Genomic DNA, 24360 nt, shown 5'->3' with positions numbered 1-24360 from the left:
ATTTCCAGCTTATTTTATCAGATCAGCGAACACTTATTTTTGAGAAAATGTGAAATCCTAAGTCTAAATTCAAAATCCTACAGCAAGACCACAGGTACTTCTTATTTGTACTTCATTTGCCGCTGGCTGACCCACAGCTGGAAAATGCTCTCCCAGAATCCTCCCTGGCACCTGCAGAGTCTGCTCCGGTCTGATCTTATTCAAGGCATTATTTTCACTTTGAAAACAAGCTTCAAAGTATAAAGCAAATCACAACAGTCTTAACAAGCCACATTTTAGAGCCAAGAATCTTAGTCTTCTAGGCTCTGTCTTCTCTGTCAAGAAGAAAAGATGTCTACAAAGCATTAAGGGAATGAGGGCTGATGAAAAGAAGATACAACAGTGGGCAAAGAACAGGGTTCAGACTGAGGGGAAAGCATGTGGCTCCAAGAATTTCATCTTCTTAGTTTGTGAACCCTTTGTACCAAGGTAAGGATTTGTGAGACTAAGTCACATTTTAATTAAAGAAAAAATACAGAAAGCAATGAAAAGGCATCCCCAAAGTTCATATTCTCATAAGAAAGTGAAAGGGGCAAAGCTTCGGGGACTTCACAGAAGATAAAATGGCTGTGTTTGTACAGAACGCCCATGGAGGAAGAAAGAGTTTAGACCACTAAGATCAAAGCTTACAGCTACCATTTGCCTTTCCTTGACCCTTCAGTTTTGGGAGTTCTGGACCAGAAATCAGATCCCTTCTGGCTTTGACAAGAAATTGTGAAAACAAAGCCAAGCCAGGAACATGCAAAGGTTATCCATCTTTCTTCCTTCCTTCCTTCCTTCCTTCCTTCCTTCCTTCCTTCCTTCCTTCCTTCCTTCCTTCCTTCCTTCCTTCCTTCCTTCCTTCCTTCCTTCCTTCCCCATCCACTCTCCAGTGATGGGGGTTTGGCTGAGAAGAAGAAACCTTTTCAATAAGATTCTAAGATGTTCCCATTTCTATTTCTATGACTTAGTCCTTAGAAAGCATGAATCTTTTAAATGGCTTGTCTTGTGTTTTCTTTTTGTTTACTATGAAATGTAGATACAAAATGTTCAATCTGCTGTATTTTAAACAAAGGTGTTCTGTTTAAAAAAAAACACTAACATACTTGTAAATAATTCAATAAGAAAATACAAGAAAAGGTAGGCACACTTCTATTCAGGCCCCACCATTCTTTTGGAATGACTGATCTCAACTATCTGACAATTCAATATTTTGATCCTTGAACTTTTCCACTTTATGTATGAATAATTTCTTCAAAAATCAATTCAACAAAAAACAAAAACAAAAACCTTATCTGTTATACCCGGCACCCCACACTTGGGCTTTTTTTAGTCACACATTCTTCACCTTTACCAGCTTTGGCTGGAGTCCCAGTCTTCTGGTTCAGATGTACTTTATGGCCTGGCAAGAGGGGCATTTTGAGGTCAGTGGAGCTCTGGTGAGGAGGGGTGAAGAGCAGCAAATCCAGAAAGATATTCTAAATGCACTGCTGTCCTGAAAAAAAAAATAGCTCTATTTCTGCATGTTACTGTTCATTAAGTTTTTGTGGAAAACGTGGAAAATGTGCCCCCAAACTGATGAAGACAAGGTGTTGTTCAAAGGTAGTTTCTTGCCTATCAGCATGTAGGTAATCCCCAGATTGCTATCCTTTCTATCCAAGCCCAATAGCTCTTTTTATTATATGACCAATTTCTTTTTAATTAAAAATCTTTTAAATTTATATCTTGAGAATTTCATATATGGCTACTCTATTTACATAATTTCTGCCCTTCCTTTCTACATCCTCCCACATTCCCCCAACTCCTCAAATTCATGACATTATTATTGTCAGACACACATATGTAATACATATATGCATCCATACATTTCTATATATAAACAACCTGTTGAGTTTGTTTATTGTTGATCATATATATATATGTGTGTTTTTAGGGCTGACTGTTTGGGTTTGAATGAACTATAGTCTCTAGAGAAGACTGATTCTTCCTCTTTCAGCACTCAGCAGCCATTAATTGTGTAGGGTCAATATCTATCTTTTAAAAAAATGTCACCCGTTCAAATGTCATGTTGCCTTATAAAGTTAAAAGTAAGGAGACTTCCCTTCCCATAAAGCCCATTATCTTTGGAAATGGTGATTTTGTTTGGAAAGTATTCTTAACCATCACAGAGCCTGAAACATGCACCTCTTTCCTTCTAAACACTTTTCATGGAGTCTTTGCAAGTTAGAAGGAGGAGTGGTAGGATACAGTGTGGACTGAAAGAGCAAATGTGGTACAGTCAGAGAAGGCTGAGGAGGGGGGAAGGGAAAGAAAACATGTTCCCAGGTACTTAAAAACTGTGTGACATCTGGATTCCTTTTCTATAATTGATAACAGTTTATGCTGAGGAAGGCTTTTTGAGTCAGAGGGTTTGGAAAGTTCTTTATATGTATTAACATTTAATCCTTTCAGTCTGCCTTTGTGTTAAATGTACAGTTATTCCCTTTGATTAATGAGGAAACCGAGGCAAAGCAGAGTGCAGTCACTTCCCTGAAGTCAGCAGAGCCAGGATGGAGTCCAGCCTATTGCCTGAGCCACTATGGGCTGCGCTGCCTGAACAGGACACAGCCATCTGTGACACCACTAGGTTAGCATTGCTAACACTGCATTAGATAATCTCTCTCTCAGGCTTACAAGTCTCCCACACCCTTCTTCCTTTTAGATTTGTTAAAAGAAAATATACCTTGTGTATTTATTTACAATTTCATTTTCAAAACATCAATATACATTCATTCTTTGGTATCTCCAAACTTCAAAAGGATTAAAGCTTGAAAAATAGTGCTTGCTCTTGTAATGTGAATTTAAAAGCAAAGAAAGTAGGAAAACAGTAACAGACTAAAACCTACAGCAGAGAGTGTTTAGATATTCTTAAGAACCTTATAAAATCTTCAATGTTCTCTCCAATAGGATGGGTCTTTGATTGCACCAGCCAGGCATTGGGTGGGTATTCCCTCAATCTCGGTTCTATCTGCTCATTCTTTAGCCCTGAACATCTTGTGGGCAGGGTAAATTTTAGGTCAAAGTTCTTGTGAGTGGGTTGGTGTTCCCCTTTCTCTGCTAGGAGATTAGTCTAGTTAGAGGGTGTTTGCTTCCATTTCTATGGCCTCTGCTACTAGGAGTCTCTGCTACAGTCCTCCTAGCCTATCCCCACTTAAGTTTCCAGCTTGTCACACATATACCCTCATCCTCCATTTCTCTTTTTTTACAGTCCTTCTGTCCTCTTGCTATTGCTATCCTCAGGTCTCATCTCCACCCTCTTCTCTCTCTCTCTGCCCCCTCTCCTACCTTGTTCCATCTCTTCAGCCACTACCTCTATCTATTCTATTTCCCCTTCTGAGTGAGAATGCCAACTCTTTACTCTATGAATGATACTCTGCTAAGCTTGTAGACAGGAGCCTGACAGAGTTGTCCTCTGAGAGGCTCTACCCAGCAGTGCCTCAAATCAGATGCTAAGACTCACAGCCAAACATTGGGTGATGAGTAGGGTGTTTTGTGGAAAAGTGGGAGGAAAGAAAAAAAGGACCTAGAGGTGACATGAGCTCCCAAGAAGACCAACAGAGCCAATTCACCAGAGGGTCTCGCTGAGACTGCAGCATCAACCAAAGATCATGAATGAAGTGGACCTAGGTCCCCTATAAACATGTAGCAGATGGGCAGCTTAGGCCTCATGTGGGTCCTCTAGTAAAGGAAGTGGGGACTGCATCTGACACATGGACTCACTTGCCAGCTTTTTGATCACTTCCCCCTGGTGGGACTGCCTTGCCAGGCCACAGGGGAAGAGGACATGCTTGGTCATAATCAGATGAGCTGTATGGGAAAGGGAGCTGCCCTTTTCTCAGGAAAAGTGGAGACTAAAGGGGAAAGAAGGAAAAAAGGAGGGTGAAACTGGGAGGGGAGGAGGCATGGGGCTACAAGAATGTAAAATGAATAAAAACATAAATAATAAAAATTAAAAAGGAAAAAATCTTCAATGCTTGTTATAGGAAGAGAATGAAAGGATATGGACCAGGGTAAAATAATGCTGGTTGCTTGGAACTCAGTTGTCAGCCACCAGAAAGTTACAAGCACATGTAAATTTGATGCCAGTATTCGTATGGGCCTGTTTTCTTTTAATGACTGACTTAATTGTGAACCCTTATAGCTGTGGCATTGCATTGTTGATAGAATATTTATGAATTACAAAACCAAAGGAAGGAAAATGAGAATGAGCCTGAAGGATTCCTGTGAGCTGAGTACCATGAGAAAAGGGAAAGCACACTTGGCAAACTGGTTGGAAAGCAGACTTGATTCATAGTTTTCTAATTTTAATTCCTCAGGATCTTCAACTATTACACAGAACAGCCTGTGTAGTAGGAAGGGCCTTTGCAGACTTTGGATGGGTTTGCTCTTCAGAGACACATATAACCTAACACAGAATAACTGTTTAAGGCTCCTGGAAGTTTATTTACCTAGCAGGTAACAAAGCATAAAAGTGACAAGAAGACAGAGAACTGGAATCCAGCTTCTTTCCTTACTATTCTAGTCATATATAGAGACAAGACTGGATCTAGATCTCTAACAAAATCCTTCGATCTCCACAGAGCTGTATTATCACAGATATAACCCCAACCCCTGTATTAGAGTCAAAATGTTGAAGAGACTGGGGCTGGAGAGTTACCTCAGCAAGAACTGAACCTGAGTTCAGTTCCCAGTAACTGTGTTGTGGCTCGCAACCATTTATAAATTCAGTTCCAGATCCAACACCCTTTTCTGACCTCCAGTGATACCAGGCATGCATGTAGTCATATACATATGTGCAGGAAAAGTATTTATAAAATAAAATAAAACAATTAAAAAGAAGTTGAAGAGGTTGTATGAGAGCATGATAACAAGAGCCATGCTGTATAGCCGTAATTAAAAAAAAATGTGACAAAGAAACCTCACATTGGTTATGTGCTTTAAGGGAAAATATTACGAAAACAAGCTAATGAAGGAAGACTACAAAAAACCATCACACACTAAAAAGGGTAAGATCAAGGTGGTTGGCAATCACATGTGATCTGGGGGTGGGAGAGGGTGCACAAGTGCACACACATTCCTTATATCGTGCTTCAATTGAGGTTCTTCTCTGGTGGTTATAACTCTTTGTTATTTACTGTTTAGTTTCCCCAAAGCTTGTAGGAGAACATGGCATCTGCCTTGTGAAATCTAAGATCAACTGCATCAGCTTTGTGATTTTTTACAGTCTTTACCTCTCACCCAAGGTTACCTCCACAGAGCTCCTCTGCTAAGCGATTCTGGATCCAGGAGTATTAACATGAGAATGAGGATTGTTGAGCTAGGGTAATGGTTAAACATTAACTATCAGGAAAGTTGAATGGGTTTGCATAAACATAGTAAGTGCCATTCTATGGGACTGAATTTCATTTTCCATGGAAGTTACTATTTTCATATTACTAAGTAGAAAATCAAACAATCATTAAACACCATATGAAATTCTTAAAGTAATACAGGAGGGATTTCATCTAGTCAGGGTGCATTGCAACTCTAGCTTTTCCATGTGCTGTGTGGTATTCTATGACCTTTTAAGGCCCTTTAATTTCACTGCCTTCTGGACGAGGAAGGACCACTCCAGGTTCTCAAAGCGTCTAAGAAGGATGCAAGGAGGTGACTAAGAGCCCTTGACAATGACAACACTCACTTCATCTGAGCCCTCTTCACCTTGTGACTGGAAGGAAAAAAAAACCCACAACTTTTAATTCTTTTCAAAGTCCAAAGGTTGAGAAGGTAGATGAAGAACTGTTTTATTTTGAAAGAGGGTGAAAGTTGGGGTTAATGTTAGAAAAAGAAGAAGAGGAGCAGGAAGAAGAATAGAGGGGGAGAAGGGATAAAAGAGTCAGGATAATCTTGCAGGTAGATTTATGAAGGCTGGGTAGATGCCAGTAACTTGTGGACCAATGGTATCTAAACAGCTTGAGGTGGCCCTAATAATTCCTGGCGTAGCTATGGCCAATGACATCCAGTGGTGACACGTGAACCTTTGTGAACTAATCCTTGACTACTATTTTGAGACTTGTCAGAACTTCCACTAGAGGGCAGTAGGTGGAAAGGAGAGGATGTCAAAATGGATTAACATTGCTATTTGATGACGATGGTTGTCAAGGTTGAGTGCAAAGGGGCACAATGGTTAAGTTGATTGAGTGGGAAAGTGGATGTCCTAACTAATAGGCTTCTATTTCTAAGTAAGCCGTATATGATGTAGGGAGCTCAGGCTCAGATAGAGGACGGAAAAGCATCCCTTTCATTTACATTTGGGAGTTTAACAGGCACACAAACAGAGACAGAGACAGACCCACACAATCACACACACACAGGCACACACAGACATAGACATACTCAACTCATGGTTGAAGTTTCAGCAAGGATGCCTTACATTCGTAAAACTGTAAGTAATGACTTTTTATTGTGCTCCATTTTAGTGCTCACTGCTGTCTCAATTCTGTTCTAGGATTTAGAGCTAAGCCTTTTGTCATATAAGTAACTGGAACTCCAAGAATGATGACAATGTTCAAGTTATGTGCAAGTTGAGGGTTCATGGGTCAAGGGCCAACGTTTTGCCCCACCAAGAGCACACTGATTTCCAAGTGGTGCTGTCTCAACTCTTTCTTTCATTAACCACCCTGAGGTGATACAAGCAGAGGGCATTTCTTATCTCGCAATGTTTTCGAGATCTTCAAATGGATTCCATTGAATTTTGCTGCCAGAGACTAACCTCCACAGAGGTGCAAGCTGTGTTTTGGTCCTGCTACTGCCAATAACCACACTGAACCTTGGGTAACCCATTGACTCCTCTGAGTATGGACTTCTACAACATAGGTGTCTGGTCCTAAAGCTTCTGACTAAAGACATTGAGATTCATCCTTATGCTTTTAAACTGGATTCTAGCATCCAACCTTCAGGAGATTGACATGAAATATTCAAGATCAGCTTCGGATAGAGAGGAAGTGGACAGTCTTCTGTAGCATTCCACACCTTCTAAAATACTGCCTGATCTAAATTATATATTATTTTTGCAGTCTGGTGTCTACTTCATGTAGATGTCCTCTCCGCTTCTCACCATTCCACATTTCACTCAAGAAAGCTCCTTGACAACAGGGTTTTAGTTTTATTTACATTTTTTTCTTCACCAAGTCTTTATAATTGCATAGAATACTATGGAAGTCAGTAAATGCTGAAAAATATTTGTTGAACATATTCATTCCTGGCATCTTTATGAAAAGTATGGTCACTATCAAATTAGAGATGCTAAAGACAATTTACCTGAGTTTCAGAGTCAGCTGCCACACAAAGGCTATTGATCCATGTTTATGCTGCACATGGCATATTTTATTTTTCCTACTAAAAGCATTTATCCCTTGGTATCTGTGGAGGATTGCCTTAGGAATGCTCACATGCCAAAGTTCATTTAGGTTTAAGCCCTTTGTATAAACTCTTTGCATATAACCAATGCTTTGTATCTTATAATACCAGTAGATATACCTGCTGTTGTTTGAGAGAATAAATATAAGAAAACAATAATTATAATAAAAATTTTGTGCATTTAGCATTGCTGCACTGCCTCATGGCTAGAGTAGCAGATTAACGTGCAGATCCAAGGGTCTGATTTCCAACACTGGGGGAGGGCAGGAATGAGAATATTTTTTACATCTGATTGGTTGAATCCAAGGATGCATATGGAGGCTGAGCTGTATAATAATCAAATGAGATTTTAAAATAATGGGACGTTTTCACAAGTAGCCGGTTACGCCAAAAGGTTTACCTGGCAGATGTTGCCCTGATAGTGCTCAAAACCCAGGGTGACACAATTATTTCAAAGGCATGTGCCAGCTCAGTGAGTTAAATGTTCTCTGTATGGATGAAACCTTAAATATGGCAGGCTGATTTTTCTGTTGGTAAAAACCAAGTCTTAAGACTGATGAAATTTAATCTCACATGAATTACATTAGTTTCAACAGCTGGCTTTCTAGTTATTGTACCCTCCCATGCATCTTTTAACAAATGCTCACGGGGGCCTGTCAGTGAGCTTCCGTGGGGCTCTAAATTGTGAGGCTGTTGAAGGACTAATGACAGGAAATGTTTGCTGAAAGCCATCAGATGTGACTGCACATTCATGGGGACTTGTTAACTGATGTTTAAGTTGTTGCATTCCTTATAAACAAGCATGAGTGACAGGCTTTAATAGTGAGTTTTAAAGTAAATGTGAGTCACAACCATTAGTGCAGCACAGCCTAAAGCTAACAACTGGGTGACCCATGAGTGCCTCTGGAGCAAAGCAAGGAATAGGCCAAGTTCCATGAGAGCTTTAGGTGAGAAGTCCTGGATTTAATACAAATGTGGCCCCACCCAGCACACCAGCTTTTGCATGGAATTTCCTGGTTATAGGCTGTTTAATGTAGAGCTCAGTGGCATAGACTCTAGAAATTCTGGCTCTTGTGTGATAGTCACTCAATTTTCTTGTGACTAAGGCTGAACTATTCCTGGCTATATACATAGAATTAGATTCAGAGTTTGCAAACAGGCATTCATGGTTTTCCCTGTGTGTGTGTATGTGTGTTTTAGGTCAATAAAACTAAAACACACAAGCTTTTTTTTTTTTTTTTCTTTTTGAAGAGGATACTTGGAACTGAGTATCTCTTTAACCTAGTATGAGTCCCTAATGTTCCTGGTACTTATTTTATGGTTAAGAAAACCTGGCTTGCAAAATGTTAGCTAATTGTGAAAAACAGGCACATTTATTTTAATTCTAAAATTAATGGTGTTAAGTCTAAACAGTGGTTAGCAAATCTCAAGATAAAAGTGTCTCCCTGCCTCTCTCTAATTAATTATGCCCTACAGTGGCCTCTGAAGAACAAGGGAAGCACCTTTTTAAAATCTGTTTATGCAACCACTTTAACCCAATCATCAGACACACTTGAGTATTTAATACTTTAATATATTGGCAATGTTTTTGTAACAAAGTCTTTTTTATTGTTTTAAGCTTTGACTCCCCCATGCAATAATTGTTTCAGCCTACATTCTTCCTTTAAAATCATTGTTTGTTGTTTATAAGAAAGCTGGAAATTTTACAGAGAAAATAAAGATTTATGTTATAATGGAAAAAAGAAGAGCTTGCCTTTTTTTTTTTTTTGTAATGTCCTTCTGTTTTTATTTCTGTCTCATTGCTTCCTATCACTGGAGTAGGTATCTCGAAAAGGAGGGAAATAACAGTTATCTCTGTAAAAATTTCAAGTCTGAAGTTTCTCTTCCAGATTTGTATCATTTTAAGAATGGCCCAGAAAAGTGGTGATACTTCAGGCTGTGCGGATACTGTTGATCCACACCTTAAATATTATGGGCAAAACTGCATGAATTTGTGGCATTTTGTGTAAGGATATCTGTTGCTATCAGGTGCTAGCCTGTGTTTCTCTGTTCAGCTTTAATTGTATGACCCAAATGGGTTGTTAATTGTCTGCTGCAGAAGCAGCCTCCCCTCCCCAAGCCCCACAGTTGGGACAGTTACAACACTTTGTATACATTGTATGCATACATTTATTATGGCATGCTTTACATGATCTCTCTTTTTCATTGTGACCCTTTTAGCTGGAAACCTTTGCCCTCTTAAAGGTTAACTTATGGAACTTCAGCACCTGGCTGAAAAAAAAAAAAAACTTAGTTAAATAAAAGAACAAATGAACTTGGGAGAAGATAATGGGTGTGCTATGACTAAGTGTATACATATTTGCTTTACTTTTAAAAGCACCCAGACATATTTCATCTCAGTCCATACAGAAATCCTGGGATGGTCAGTTCAACACTCATCCATTGAATTTAGACTAGCAGCTTTCAAATAAAATTATTTTTAACTCCCCACCTGCCTGGAGATACTTAACAATGTGTAAAGGCACTTTAGGGTGTTAGAGCTGATGAGAAAGTCTTCTTGTTATCTAATGTGTAGAAGTCATGGATGTTGCGAATCTTCTATAACACATAGAACATATATTGCCCTACAAAGACTATCTGACCTAACATGTCAAAAATGTCTGCCAAGAGCAAGAAATCTTCATATAAAATCATGAACTCCATGTTTTGTCAATTTCTGCCTAAAAATACTGTTCTGATCTAGTATCTCTTATAAGAACATACTCAAGGTACCGTAAAAAAATAGATTTTTAGTGAACCATCTATCTCATACGCACAAAGTAACCAAAAGACAGGGAAATCATACCATCAGGTCTTGATTCCTAATTCTTGACCATAAATGAATGTTTAGAAAAAGACGGATGGATGTAGGTTAGCACCCAGCCACTTCTGAAAAGAGGGATCCATTTCAGCTCTCCTAGAAAATTTACAGATTCAACTTTATTGATTAGAGATCCAGAGATAATTAAATGAATTTAAATGCCAGCAGTTAAAAAAAAGATTCATAGCTAAAAATGTGAACAAATTAGTTCCATCTTTTGCTTTGAAGCCATAAGTGATTGTAGGGCCATAGACATCAGGTGATAGAACATGTAGAGAACCATAAAACATCACCCAGGAATCCTTTATGTCTGCCACAACTGAATATTTTCTTGCTGTTTACAAAGTGATTCTCTGATTAGATGTAATGGAGTAACACATCTGGATCTTTGTACCACAGTCTCTCTCCAGCAGTGACTCATGTGCCCAGAGAATAGCAGTCCACACAATAGAGAAGGCTTAGATAAGAATAAAAGGCCTGAGGCTATTATCTTGCCTACTGGTTTTCAGCTTTTAAAAAGCTGCTGAATTATTTGTTTGAAATAAAGCTTATATGGAAACTCACTGTGTAAAATCAAAACAAGTGTAATAGGACTATGCTACGGTAAGGCTGGGACCCCAGAATGTTTTGGCAAGTGAGTTACACACACTTACCCTTATCCCAACCCTGTGGGGCTCAGCAACCCTTTCTACCTTGGGATGATTATAATTAAATTCTATTATTAGGTTTGCATCTGAATACCATTTATAAGCTATGTAAAGTTTTTAGATTAAGCCCCTCCCACACCCCCCAAAAAACCTAAGATACTGAGACAAATATTCATGTGGCAAAGAGGTGTTAGAAACTATTTTAGGGGCTGAAGAGAAGATGAGTTGGTGCTAAGGTACTTGCTATGCAAGCTTGGGGCCTAAATTCAGTCCTCAGGACTCACCTTAAAAAATTTAAAAGATACCATGCAGTTTAGAGCGACTGAGAAGGGGTATATAGGGTGGCTTGGAGGGAGGAAAAAAGAGAGAAAAACAGAGAGAAAATTATATTATAATCTCAAAAAAAAATAAAAGAAATGCACACTTGCGATGCCAGTGTTAGAGAGGAGAAGACAGGCAGATTCCTGGGGCTATCTGGCCAACTAGCCAGTGTTTAGGCTGTATGTTCCCGTGATGGACCGACCCTGTCTCAAAAACAGTGAACAGGTCCAGAGGAATGGCACTGAAGAAGACTGACCTCTGTCTTCTACATGCACACACACACACACACACACACACACACACAGGAACCTTTCTGTTCACATTCACACACAAGAACAACTGGACACTAGAGCATGTGTCCAGATATAATGACAAGTGCTGTCTCTTGGTGGGGCAGGGGAAAGAGGTGAGTATCTGCCTCCCCTTGGGAGCCATGTTAATGGTTCTCTGTTGGTGGTTAAAGGTGAACCAAAGATACAAACTCTCGGATACTATCAGTTCTCCAGATTCCAATGAAGGTGGTTAGGAGTGTGAGAGTAGCAGATGAGGATAGAAGTGCTAGGTATGAAAGCCCCAGAGGAATATATGTGTCCAAGAATGGCAAAGAGGTATACCACTATGAAAAGCATCCTCTAGAATGACTTTGGTTTCTTACGTTCTCTGGACCTCAATTTTCTCATCTGCTACAAAGGAGAGATATTGTTTATTTAAAGCCTTCAATAAGTAAATGGCCTACTAAGACAATGTAGAAGATGTGTATAGCATCCAAATACCAGTGACTATTCTTGGCCTCAACCTGAGGTAATGCAAACTCTAGGGCCTGAAGACTAAACAGATGTACAATTTAAATTTATACTAGTATATGCCTAATATCAGCACTTCAGTAGCACAGATACTTTTGGAAACTAAGGATAATGACTACAGAGCTAGGCAACCACACTTATGAACTTTAGAGTGAACATCCAGAAAAATGTGATGCTGTTCTAGCCAACAAAGGAAAGCCAGGTCCCATGAAACACCAATTTGTCCATCTGTCCAGGGCCATCTGAGTATGGCACCTTGGATATTTTGCTTCACTGTACTTCAAACTGTGGGTCTTGAGTCTTTTGGTGGGTCAAATGACTCTTTCAAGGACACTACCTAAGACCATTAGAAAACACAGAAATTTATATTATGATACATAACAGTAGCAAAATTACAGTTGTGAAATAGCAATGAAAATAATTTTATGATTGGGAGTCACCACAACATGAAGAACTGTATTAAAGGTTCACAGCATTAGGAGGGTTGAGAAACACTGGTTAAGAGTAGAATCAGGCCAAACTGCCTGACTCAGAATGAGGCTATTGACATGATTGACTTTCATTTGCTAGTCTAGGCTCTTGTCTTCTCCATAGCACAACATTTTATCATAGCTACTGCTAATAAAAACGCACCTCACCCTCAAGCAAAAGGAGCAGTGGGCCAATGAAAGGTGGAGGAAAAATTATGACCCACGCCAAAAGTTAGATAGGTGAGAGTGGTCCTTTTTCAGAATAAATCACTCCTCTCTATGCTTTATATATGCTAAGTACAACTTTTTCCAATGATTTATAGCCTAACCTTCATGGGTTTTTAAAGTTATAATCAATTACAGTTTCTATTCATTTTCTTTCTATTTCCTTTTAGGAAAGCCAGGCTTCCTCGAACTTTAGCATGGTGAAACACCAATTTTCTCCCCACTAAGGTCAATATATTGATAAAATTTAAACAAAGCATATTCCTTTACAAAAGCCAGATGTCAAAGCATTTTTTCCTTTTCCATACATTTGCAAGGTTGAAAATTAAAGGAGACACACAATGTCATTTTCACATTTAGAGATTAAGAAGTTAATTACTTTGCTAATATCATATTTACTTCTAACCAGGAGAGTTTCACATTTCTTACAAGAAAATTAGGAAGGCCCACTATTTAGGGAATAAGTTGAAAAATTGATTCAGGTATTTATAGGATGTGGAGTCAGGGTCTTTCAAACTTTCAAGTTCAATGTTCAAAAGGGCAATGAAAACTTTGATTTGGGATCTGCAGCTCTTCTGTTTCTCTGTGTCTGTCAATATTTGAGTAGACTTATCAGGTAGGTGGGGCACAGATAAAGGTAGTGTCAGGGTGACAGTGTTTGATGGCCAATTCATTCAAGCTACGGTGTTGGCCAGTGGGAGAAGACATAGTTCAGTGACGTGGAAAGGGGCTGACAGGATGAAGAAAGGCATTACCGTCTGGAAGAAATTATGGTCATGGTGGCATCAGGCATATAAAGCAGTAAATAAAATAAAAATCATTCTGGCTTCAGGGAAAAGCCCTAAATCTCAGTTTCTACCATTGAGTAGTTAATTTTATACCCTTCCTTCTGTAAGGGAATTCCGATTTAGCCTGAACCCTGCTTAGATCAAAGTATCAGGAATAGCTGTGGGACAGGACTGGAGAAATTCCAGGTCATGATTTTGATGCTGATTCACTCATTCATCCAACAAATAAATAAAGATATTTATCAGAATGCCAGAGAATGAGACACAGGGATGAGAAGAGTACTCTTCATGTAACTGAAGGTCTAGTGACTTCCACATCAATAGTGCTTTATTACATAGGCTACACAGTGCTACATGTCAGTTATTTATTTATTTATTTATTTATTTCAAGTTCAACCAAAGTTGTTATACAACTTGGAATGTCATCACCACTTTATTTAGAAAATGGACACAAAACACATATCAGTGGCCCTACACACAACTATATTCTTGGTAACAGATTATGTAAAACTATTCTGAAACACTTCTCCAGTGATGGAGACAAAAGCCACCAGCTGTCATACATGCAACCCTGTAATAGAGATACTGCCGAGGATAAGGCTTAAGACCATACACTGTCACAGAACCAGAAACAAAGACTTCTGGTAAAGGTATTTAATGAAATTCTGTTGATTCATTTTTGTATAAATTTGGGGAATAAGGGGCCAGAGAAAACTTATAGCTGATGTGGATGAAGTTCTCAAAGCCTCAGGACCTCTGGGTGGGTCTAGTAGCCTCCATGCAGAACACAGGATCACTCTTTGGGTGATCAATTGTGCAATCAGATTTATAGTAGCATTCATCCCTACATTTCTACTATAGACAGTGAGGAAGTATTACTCTGTGTTTGAAGATAATGCTAACAGCATTATGTAGACATGCAAGCTACTGTTGCTGGAAAAGATAATATGGAACTGCGAGGTATTGTTCTTAGGATTGTGGATGCTGGTGACTGCTTGGTGGCAAGTTAGGTGCATAGTATTGTGAATAAGTAGTTGCAAGGACCCAAAGCCAAGCCACAAGGCACCATTGTCGATGACTCTGATAAACGTACAGTTCTTTATCCTATGGAGTTTAAAGTTAAGATTTTAAGAACCAGCACTGGGAAAACAACAATATTAACTTCAATAGAGGAGGAAAAGGAAGAAGAGGAGAAGGAGGAAGAAGTAGATGAGGAAGAGGAAGGCTAAAAAGGGTGGCTAAGGAGGACAGGAAATCAGGAAAAAATTAAAACACCAACCACAGGTTAGAAAACTCTGTGATGGTTCTCTGGGGGTTCTCCTAGAGTGCTCTGTGATTGAGGGACTCTAGCTGAATTAGTCCAAACTAGCAAGGGTTTCTTGAGAGTGGATTGGCCTCTAGCCCGAGACAGATGGCTGGGTGTGCTCATGAACACCTACTCTTTGCAGGTACCACACACTAATTAACTTATATCAGTTTATTCCTTGTCAACACCCCCAAAGGAGTACCAGTTTGGTTTACCAAATCAGGGTGGTATGGAAATGTTTTGTAACTCAGGACAGGTTCTTGTCCTGGAAAAACAGGGATCTAGTATGAATGACTGAAAAGATGATCTGTCATGGACACTTGGATTAGTTATGGGTGGTCCTAGGCCTTCTGCTTGCAAATTAGCTGAGACACAAACTTAATCACCTACACTGCCAGCCTCTTCATAGAGTTGACTCAGCTACTGTGCAAACCTAGCCAATTTCTCAGTCTCTACACAGCCCAAAGCTTTGTGGTTCTCAGCATATTCTGCTTACTTTTGTTGTTATATGAGGTAAATATACACTCTGCAATGAGAGAATGTTTAAGAGTTTGGTAAGGTCCTGGGGCACAATAATGAATGCCCAAAGACTTCAATGGAAAGAGAGTTCAGTCCCTTGGCCACACATTGTATTTGCCACTGGATGGTAGTTTATACCATGAGACAGCCACATGCACAGGTGACTAGATGATCATAGGAGCTGTGCTAGGCACAAGTTAAGAGGAGTTCAGAGAAAGGATGCCAAACACATGTATTAAAGACATGATTTTTTTCTCTCCAGGCTCAGTATGCTCCCATGCAGGGTGGTTCCTACCCTGCAGCCCCTACTACTTTACTGTCAGTAGGCTGACCTCTGTTCTATGACTCCACCATATCAAAAGTAAGTCAATGCTTTCTTGATAACATTTAATTAAATGTGTGGAAACTTAGAACTAAATGGAATAAGAACATACTGATAGTTCTTAAAGTTATAAATCTACCTGTTAATTGAACCACAAGTAGCTGACTTAGCATTTCCTTAACACTTCTCTGATTATGAGCCACCCAGTTTTTTTGGCATCTTGTCACAATCAGACTATCTCTCTTTTGATCTATTTTAATCTGATTCCTCTACATGCATCCCTTTCAAATTAGCCTTATTATTTCCTTAATAATAATGTAGTATTATTTCCAAGGTGAAACTCAAACAGCATTATTTTCTAGCTTATAACTCTGCAATAACCAAAGGTGCTCATAACTGAATTATGCTTACACCTCTGTTTTATCTTCTGTAAATCATGAGCTCCTTGAAGTGAGGAACATAAATTTGAATTTACTCTGGAATACAAAACGTATAAAAATTGTTGAAAGTCAATATTGTGCCATTGTTTACAAATGTCTGTGCTTGTATCTCCCACTGGCACCAGGTAGAGTCACCTGGCTTGCTCCAACATGCTGAAGTCCAATATCAAAGTCAGTTTGTGTTAGGAGGAAGTCAAGGTGACACAGGATTGTTGATGTATGTGGACATAAGCCATGATATTAGACAGATTATGAGACTTTTCTTACTTTGTATGGTCAGGAAAGCAGTGGTTGAAAGTCCTGTGGCTTCACCACTCACCTCAGCGAGAAGCCAAAGCTTTCAATGACTCTTTTTTGACAATGTTTAAAGGGACACCTTTAATGTTTATCAGCTTCAACTGTGACTCTAAAACTTCTTTGAAATATGTCCAGTATGTTTTGGCAACTTCTAATGACCATGTGAAGCTTCAACTGTAGTGGGCTAGAGTTTATTTAAAAAATAAAATTCCCCTACTTTGCAATTATTTCCTGCTGAACAATAAAAGCAGCAGAATCTTCCAAATAAACATCATGTCTTTATACGATTATAAAGAGTGTCCAAGGATATAAACATAACATTACTTGGTGAATTCTGGTTCCTTTAGAACATGGCATTATCTTTAAAATACCATAAAGATTTTTCACTCAGATGGTATAGAAACATGCAACATGTTTTGTAGAAGCTCTCTCCAGAGTAGAGAGATAGGAATCATGACCTTTGCCTAAAGGTTGTACTAATAGGTTGTATAATTTAAATGTATAGATATGCATATAAACTTCCATATATTATATGTAAATATAAATAAAGACTATATTGTAGTCTATAAATGCTAAACATGCATAACCAATGTTCCATCCTATGGTTAGCACTTTTGTTTTGACTGGCCTGCTGACAACTTTGAGAAAAATTGTGATCTGATGGATTTGGCACATCATTTTTCTTCTTTTCTCAATATTGCCTGTCCTTCGAGGCCTGACAAGCCCTGTCTTTGCCCATGGAGCCTTTTGCCATCTGTAGATTGTCTATAATTTGACTGAAATCAACTGCCAAGAGAAACAAATATAAACACTGTGCTCATGTACAGCGTGCTTTTGCCAGATGACTCCTCTCTTGTCTACAGAGGAAGTGCTTAGTAGATATGTCTTGATTTTTAAATGCATACCATGGAACTACTCCTTGCCTCACTCATACACTGAACATTGTATAACTTGGTAACTGAATGAACTGTTTTGTTTTTTATGTTCATTGCTACTCCTATGTAGTATGATTTGGGCTATTTCCACAGTTCATATATAGAACCTGATACTGTAATTCTTAGTATACTTACCTAATCTTTTAACTCTTGATAAGTCATTGAAGACTTCTCTCATATTCTTCATAACCCAAAATTTAAGCTTTGAAAATAGGAAGAGCTGAAGAGATCTCTACACAGTAAACTTGGTGAATTAATGGTTCTAAGTTTACTTTGTTTAGAGACTCTTTATGATTTGTCTTCATTATGAAAACTAGATATTAAAGTGACAGTCCCCCCAGTCACTTCCAGAAGCTCTTCATGTCCTAGCCAGACTGAACTTCTATATATTTTTGCTTCTTCCTGAGGATGCTGAGACCCAAGGGAATGCTGAGTTGCTGACTGAATGATATATAGATAGATGGCATATTTTATAATGGATACTCCTTATATATATATCACCTGTTTATGTACATTTCTCATCAGCAATATTCCAGGTACAACCAAAGCATAGATCAACCTGGCAAAGCCTTTTAAAAAGATATAATGTTGTCCATTTTTAAGGATGGAATAAGGAATTCTCCATGAGAATATATAACTTGCACAGAGGAGGGATAGAAAGCCTCATATTAAGGATGAATGATTTAAAAAAAAAAAACAAACACTATTACAACATTTTAAACAATACAATAGTGGTACTGTTAAATGTTTGGTTTCCATTAAGTTTTCCACAGAGCAATTAAATTTAATTAAAAAAATCCTCTCAGACCCAGTAAATTTCTAGTTATGCATTTGCCCAAACAAGTAGAGCCCCGCTTAAGGATTCAAGAGCCAACATTACCTTCCCATAAAGACCTGTCATCTTCAATCTAGCTTCTGGGCAGAGTTTTACAGGTGATTCCTTCATAACTGACTCAACAATGCCACCAATTGTACTGATCAAACCTAACCAAAGAATAAATTATAAAACTATGTTTTTAAAAAATTCTCCACCTATATATTTAGTTTGCTTTATATCGAAAGAGGGAAATAAAAAAATAATTTGATTCAGACAGGCAAAAAAAAAAAAAACAAAGAAGAAAAGAAAAGAAACCATGGTCCATGAATATCATCCAGGATTATGACCCATGTTGTACACTGTGCTAAGTTTGCCTGAAGTTATTAGGTAACTGGCAGATATAGAGACACACTCGTGCACACACACACAATCACACACATGCACACCAATACACACATGTATATGAGCATGCTTGAACATACTTCCCTACATCCTCTTAAGCAAACAACATACCCCACTTTTAATCTCCATGTCATTTTAAGAAAGTTTTCTGAAAAACTCAAATATTTTAATTTGTTTAGCTTAACAAGAAAAGAAAGAGGAAAATTTTCTCTGATAAGTTCTTTCCTATATAGAAAGAACTGGTAAAATACATGATTTGTACTTACTATAAAATAATTCTGGTTCTGTTGCGCTCCTGTCCTCTCCAGGTCTTACTATCCCCCCTTCTTTCATAAGATTCCCTGCACACTGCCCAAAATTTAGCTATGAGTCTTAGTATCTGCTTTAATATACTGCTGGGTAGAGGCTTTCATTGGTACTCTGTGGTAGACTCCTGTCCTGTTCCCTGCTTTCTCTCTCTTCTGATGTCCACCCTCTTTGTCTTTCTGAATGGTGATCGAGCAACTTAGCCAGAGTCCTCCTTCTTGATTAGTTTCTTTAGGTGTACAGATTTTAGTATGTTTATCTTATATTATAGATCTAATATCCACTTATGAGTGAGTATATGCCCTGTGTGTCTTTCTGCTTCTGGGATAACTCACTTAGAATGATCTTTTCCAGTTTCCACCATTTGCCTGAAAATTTCATGATTTCCTTGTTTTTTATTGCTGAGTGATATTCCATTGTGTAGATGTACCACAATTTCTGTATCCATTCCTCAACTGAGGGGCATCTAGGTTGTTTCCAGCTTCTGGTTATTACAAAGAAAGCTGTTACAAACATGGTTAAGCAAATGTCCTTGTTGTATATTTGAGCATCTTTTGGATATATGCCTAGGAGTGGTATAGCTGGATCTTGAGGAAGCGCTATTCCTAATTGTCAGACAAAGGACCAGATTGATTTCCAAAGTGGTTGTACAAGTTTACATTCCCACCAGAGGACAGGAGCTCAATAGAACCAGAAAATCTGGGCACAGGAGTTTTTTCTGAGACTGATACTCCAACCAAGGACCATTCATGGAGATAACCTAGAACGCCTGCACAGATACCCATGGTAGTTCAGTGTCCAAGTGGGTCCCCAAGTGGGAACAAGGACTCTCTTTGACTTGAACTGATTGGCCTGCTCTTTGATCACCTCCCCCTGAGAGGGAAACAGCCTTACCAGGCCACAGAGGAAAACAATGCAGCCACTCCTAATGAGACCTGATAGATTAGGATCAGAAGGAAGGAGAAGAGGACCTCCCCTATCAGTGGACTTGGGGAGGGACATGGGTGGAGAAAGGGGAAGGAGGATGGGATTGGGAGGGGAAGAGGGACGGAGCTGGGAGGGGAAACAAAGTGAATAAACTTTAATTAATAAAAATAAAAATAAAAAATAAATAAAAAGAATTAAAAAATATATTTCATTTTTCTTACTCTGTTTTCCCCAAGCCAACAAGAAGCAAACACAAATTATTAAAAAGAAAATTAAGAAGATATTTTTGGAACTGGCTGTTGAAATCACCACTTTGTGTAAGGGACTGCATTCCTGTATTCGCTGGAGCATTATCCACAATGGTTAAGACATGAAACAGCCCAGACTTAAGACTGAAGATCTTGCCAATTGCCACAGTAAGAGTGGACTTAAAGGACATCCGTTTAAGTGAACTAGGTCAGATCCAGAAAGAACAAACATGATTGCATTAATCTGTAATTTTACAAAGAAAAGTTCAAATTGTAGAAAGAACAGAGGTTGCCAGATTTGGGTATGGGAAGGGCATGGCAGACATAGGGTACAAAGTAGCAAATACACAATGATTTAGTGGACAAGACAAATTATTATATTATATATTAATATATATCATAATGTTATATTATTATATTATTATATTCAGTATTTTTGCTATACAAGTCAATCATGGCTTCTGTTGCCACAGAGAGAAAATGAATAATTATGTACACACATACACAAACCTTATAACATCATTTGTTATAAATACATGCAATGAAATTCATTTAAAATAAGCTGTCAAGATTCTGAGGTGCTCTTAGGAGGTCAAAGGCTATTCAAACATTTAAGCAGTTGAACAGAACCTGGAAATTCTCCAGGTTTAAAAATAATTCAAGCTTGAGGGCTGAAGAGATGGCTCAACAGTTAAGACCTTAACAGTTCAGAGGATACAGGTTCAATTCCCAGGGCCCCCATGGCAGCTCAGCATTGTCTGTACCTCCAAGATCTGCCATTCTCACACAGACATACCTACAGGCAAAACACCAATGTACATAAAACAAAAAATAAATGATAAAAAATTAATTCAAGCTCTAATCTCTTAGTCTGGGATGCATTTTTCAACTTCTTTAACATTTCTTACACTGTGCTTTTTGTTTCACAAGCTTTTAAATTCCTCAGGCCTTGCCCCTATGGACTGAAAGTCACCTTAGTGAAGAAAGGAGAGATTAAATCACCAGGACTCTTGAACTGCAGAGGATCTGAGCTGTAATTCTTTGGCTCAGAACCAGGGTCTAAAAGCAGCCATGGGAAAAGCTGCTGAAGTGGAGCCCATGATTCTCTCCACATCTGACTTGCATAATGTTGACATAATAACACCAGAGAGACCCAAAAATATTTCAAACAATTATGACTTCTTTTCAATAAATATTTTGGAATTGTTTTAAGAAATAAAATAACACATTCTATCCTTTCCCCTTCCTAAGCTGCTCTTGACACCATCAGCAGTTCACAACTCTGCATTTATTTTTGGTCACAAGGTCAGCAGGACATCTTAAGGCGTTAAGTCGCCTGCTAAACTGTGTTTTCCAACATGAGCTGGGTGTTGAGTAAGGGAGTCTGCTACTCTTAAAGCAAACACACGTCCAGTGCTCACAGCATGGCAAAAACATATTGTTCCTACCCTCTAGTGAAACCCAGGCAAGGAAAACTGCCACTTTCTCAAGACATTCTTGGAAAAATTTTTCCAACCCGTAGCAAGGACACTTTCCTTTCCAGACAGACACTCCCCTCCCCCACATACTTTCATTATTCTTCTTTGTTTCTGCTATGACATGTGAGTCTGAAAATATTGAGACTACCAGGAGAGTATAAAAGAGAAGGGAAAAAAAAAATATTTAGACAGCCACGGTAGCTTACAACTTCTGGGTACATCTGTCACCGAGTTCAGGTGTCTTCTTCCCTGGAACTCAGCCAAATGGAAATCATTCAGAGGACAAGGGGACAAATTCACCAGGAGCCTGAAATTTCCCCTCTCAGAGAATATAATTAAGAGGACTGCATTCCGAGCCTTGGAAACGGATTCTGCTATGCTTGGTCACGGATGAGCTGAGCCATCAGTAGGCTAATAGAGCTTTGGTGTGATTTTAATAGCTCTCCCAGAGGCCCGGCTGGTCTTCGCCATGAATGCCCTCAGTACACTATGTAACATTGATTTTCAACACGAAAACATCAGATGCCAAACCTGACTACCACAGCCCTCCTTAGAAATCCCCAGAGAAATCTCCTGGTTTTTGATTTTAAAGCTAAGACAAGTTTCCTGCTACCTAAAACTTAAGATTATTTCATTTGGATTCAACACAGCTCAGCTTTGCTTCTAAACACCACAGTCTAAGAAAAGGAAGGCAGGACTCACCCCCATTTCCAGAAAACGTGCTGCTGGAGAATGCCAGTGCCAGGGTTAAGAACACCTTCCCAAGATCCATACCTATGAGACCTGCAAATCAGAAAAGGCACAAGGTCAGGGCAAGCAGGGATAGGTAGTGGTCATTATATAACATTCAAAGCCCGATGAAGTAGGGAGTGTGCTGACAGGCAGCTGAAGAAGGAATCCTAACAAGTCTTGTTTTGCCTCAGACTTCGGTACGATCATACTTTTCATGAGGAAGCACAGCAAGTTGGAATAAACTCTACGTCTCATGAGTGCTTGCCTCAGGAAATAGCATGGATGGTATAGATTTTCAGGTTGTGGCCGAGAGCCACAGACTCCCCTCACAGCAAATGACCCCCATACATTGCTTCGATAATAGGCCAGCGTAATTAATTTTAATTTAATCTGGAAATAGGAAAAAAAATGCTCAACTGCCTGGTACGATGACTGTGTGCTCTGAAACACCCAGAAATATGTTCACCAAGAGTGATCAGTCCTTGCCTTTCTAATGATTTAAAAGGCCAAGTGTGGCTGCACCTTCAGCCCTTCATTCAAATGAGTGAGGCCAACAGGCTCTGTCAGCACATACCTTTATCTGAAAAAAATTTACTCTTCCCTGGAAAAATAAACTATGGTGACTGCATCTAGATTCTCTAGAGACAAGTCTGGACTGGTTGGAAAGTAATTCACTATTCTTCTTTGGAGAATGATTGCTGCATTTAACAACTAATGTCGACCACTTTAAATCTTAGTCCCAGTATTTCTGTAGAATTGTCCTCTTTACAAGTCACAGAGGCACAGCTGGCCCTTACTCCACTGGTTCTTCCAGTGCCTGTACAGACCTCCTTTTTTAATCACTGTGCAAAACTTGATGATACTGAAATAACTCTTTTTGCCATCCCTGATCAGGGTGAAATGATGAGCAGGAATGTTTGCTTTTATGGGTCTACATAGGTGTGGTTCTGAGGTAACAGTTATGGAATTCTGAAGTGCTATAAAACGCCAAATGTTTTACATTTTCCTTTGCATGCAGAGGACAACCATTCAATTCTGAGTTCTCAAGTAATTTTACTTAACAAGCCACATCCTTATGCAAACTGAGTATTTTCTTTTGCCTGGATGTATTTGCATGCCTTTGGACATGAGGATGACCCTCCCTACTGCTGCCCCTTGGAATCTTTGGTAGGACCAAATGTGAAAGTTAACTGGGAGGTTTTAGGCAAGTGGGATGTTATTATGACCCAGCCCCACATTTTGATTCTTAACTGGAAGGCTATGGGTCAACAGCTTTGCCTCATTTTCTTTGCAGATGTGAAGAATCACTTGCACTCTGTCCTTTCTTCTAGGGATTCAGGTCCTGCAGTGTTATTTTGGAGCCTCTTAGCAGAAATTAGTTAAATGGCTAGATCAAGTATGTAACAGAATGAAAATGCTATCACGTGAAAATGTTTTTTAATTTTATTTAAAAAAAGTAGAAAACGCACTGAGGAAGCAGACTCTAAATTTCAGTAGTGACAATTTAACCGGTCATCTCAGAACACAATGTCAGGCAGAAGCATCTACTGACATATGCTATCTTGATATTAGGTTGGAAAAGTGAATTCTCAATTCCAAGTTTGTTTGTTTTCATTTCCTGGAGTAGGTATATGAAAATATTTACGTTTCTCAGGAGATACCATCCTTCTTTAGAAGTGAGGTTTTTAAGCATCTCAAAGAGACCAGGTAAATGCCAGAAACAAGTGGGGTTTAGATCAGAAAACTAGTAGACAAACTTTCTCTAATCCTCAAATTGTTGTGCTTTCTTTTTAATTTAATTAAAATTTGAGGTACGGGAGACTGAGCCCCAGGAGCCTCGCACAGACATGTTAGGTAGGTCCTGGTGCTGAATTGCATTCTGCTTTCATCCTCAGTCTTTTCAAAACTGCTTCATGCTCACAAATTTTACTTCTCCCAAATAGGGAACTGGAGTTACTACAATGCTGTTATAATGCAAGCAGAGCATCACATGATACATTTTTATGTCACTAAATCAAATCAAAACAAAACAAGCAAAACAGAACCCCCAAAGAGAAATTAG

At 38.9% G+C, this 24360-nt stretch overlaps 1 protein-coding gene across 2 annotated transcripts in view; it reads right to left on the bottom strand.

Moving 5' to 3' along the window:
* Positions 1-24360, bottom strand: part of Ghr (growth hormone receptor) — a 253524-nt gene that overhangs the window by 122182 nt on the left and 106982 nt on the right. For both annotated transcript variants that reach the window (XM_060380532.1, XM_060380533.1), the window contains exon 2: positions 22269-22349. In XM_060380532.1, coding sequence (XP_060236515.1) covers positions 22269-22338 — 70 coding nt within the window. In that variant the 5' untranslated portion in view covers positions 22339-22349. The remainder of the gene's footprint in view (positions 1-22268; positions 22350-24360) is intronic.

This window comes from Meriones unguiculatus, chromosome 3 (genome assembly GCF_030254825.1).
Source record: "Meriones unguiculatus strain TT.TT164.6M chromosome 3, Bangor_MerUng_6.1, whole genome shotgun sequence".
Classification (NCBI taxonomy): Eukaryota; Metazoa; Chordata; class Mammalia; order Rodentia; family Muridae; genus Meriones; species Meriones unguiculatus.
Note: the sequence above shows the minus strand (reverse complement) of the source record. Positions and strands in the feature narration are given on the sequence as shown.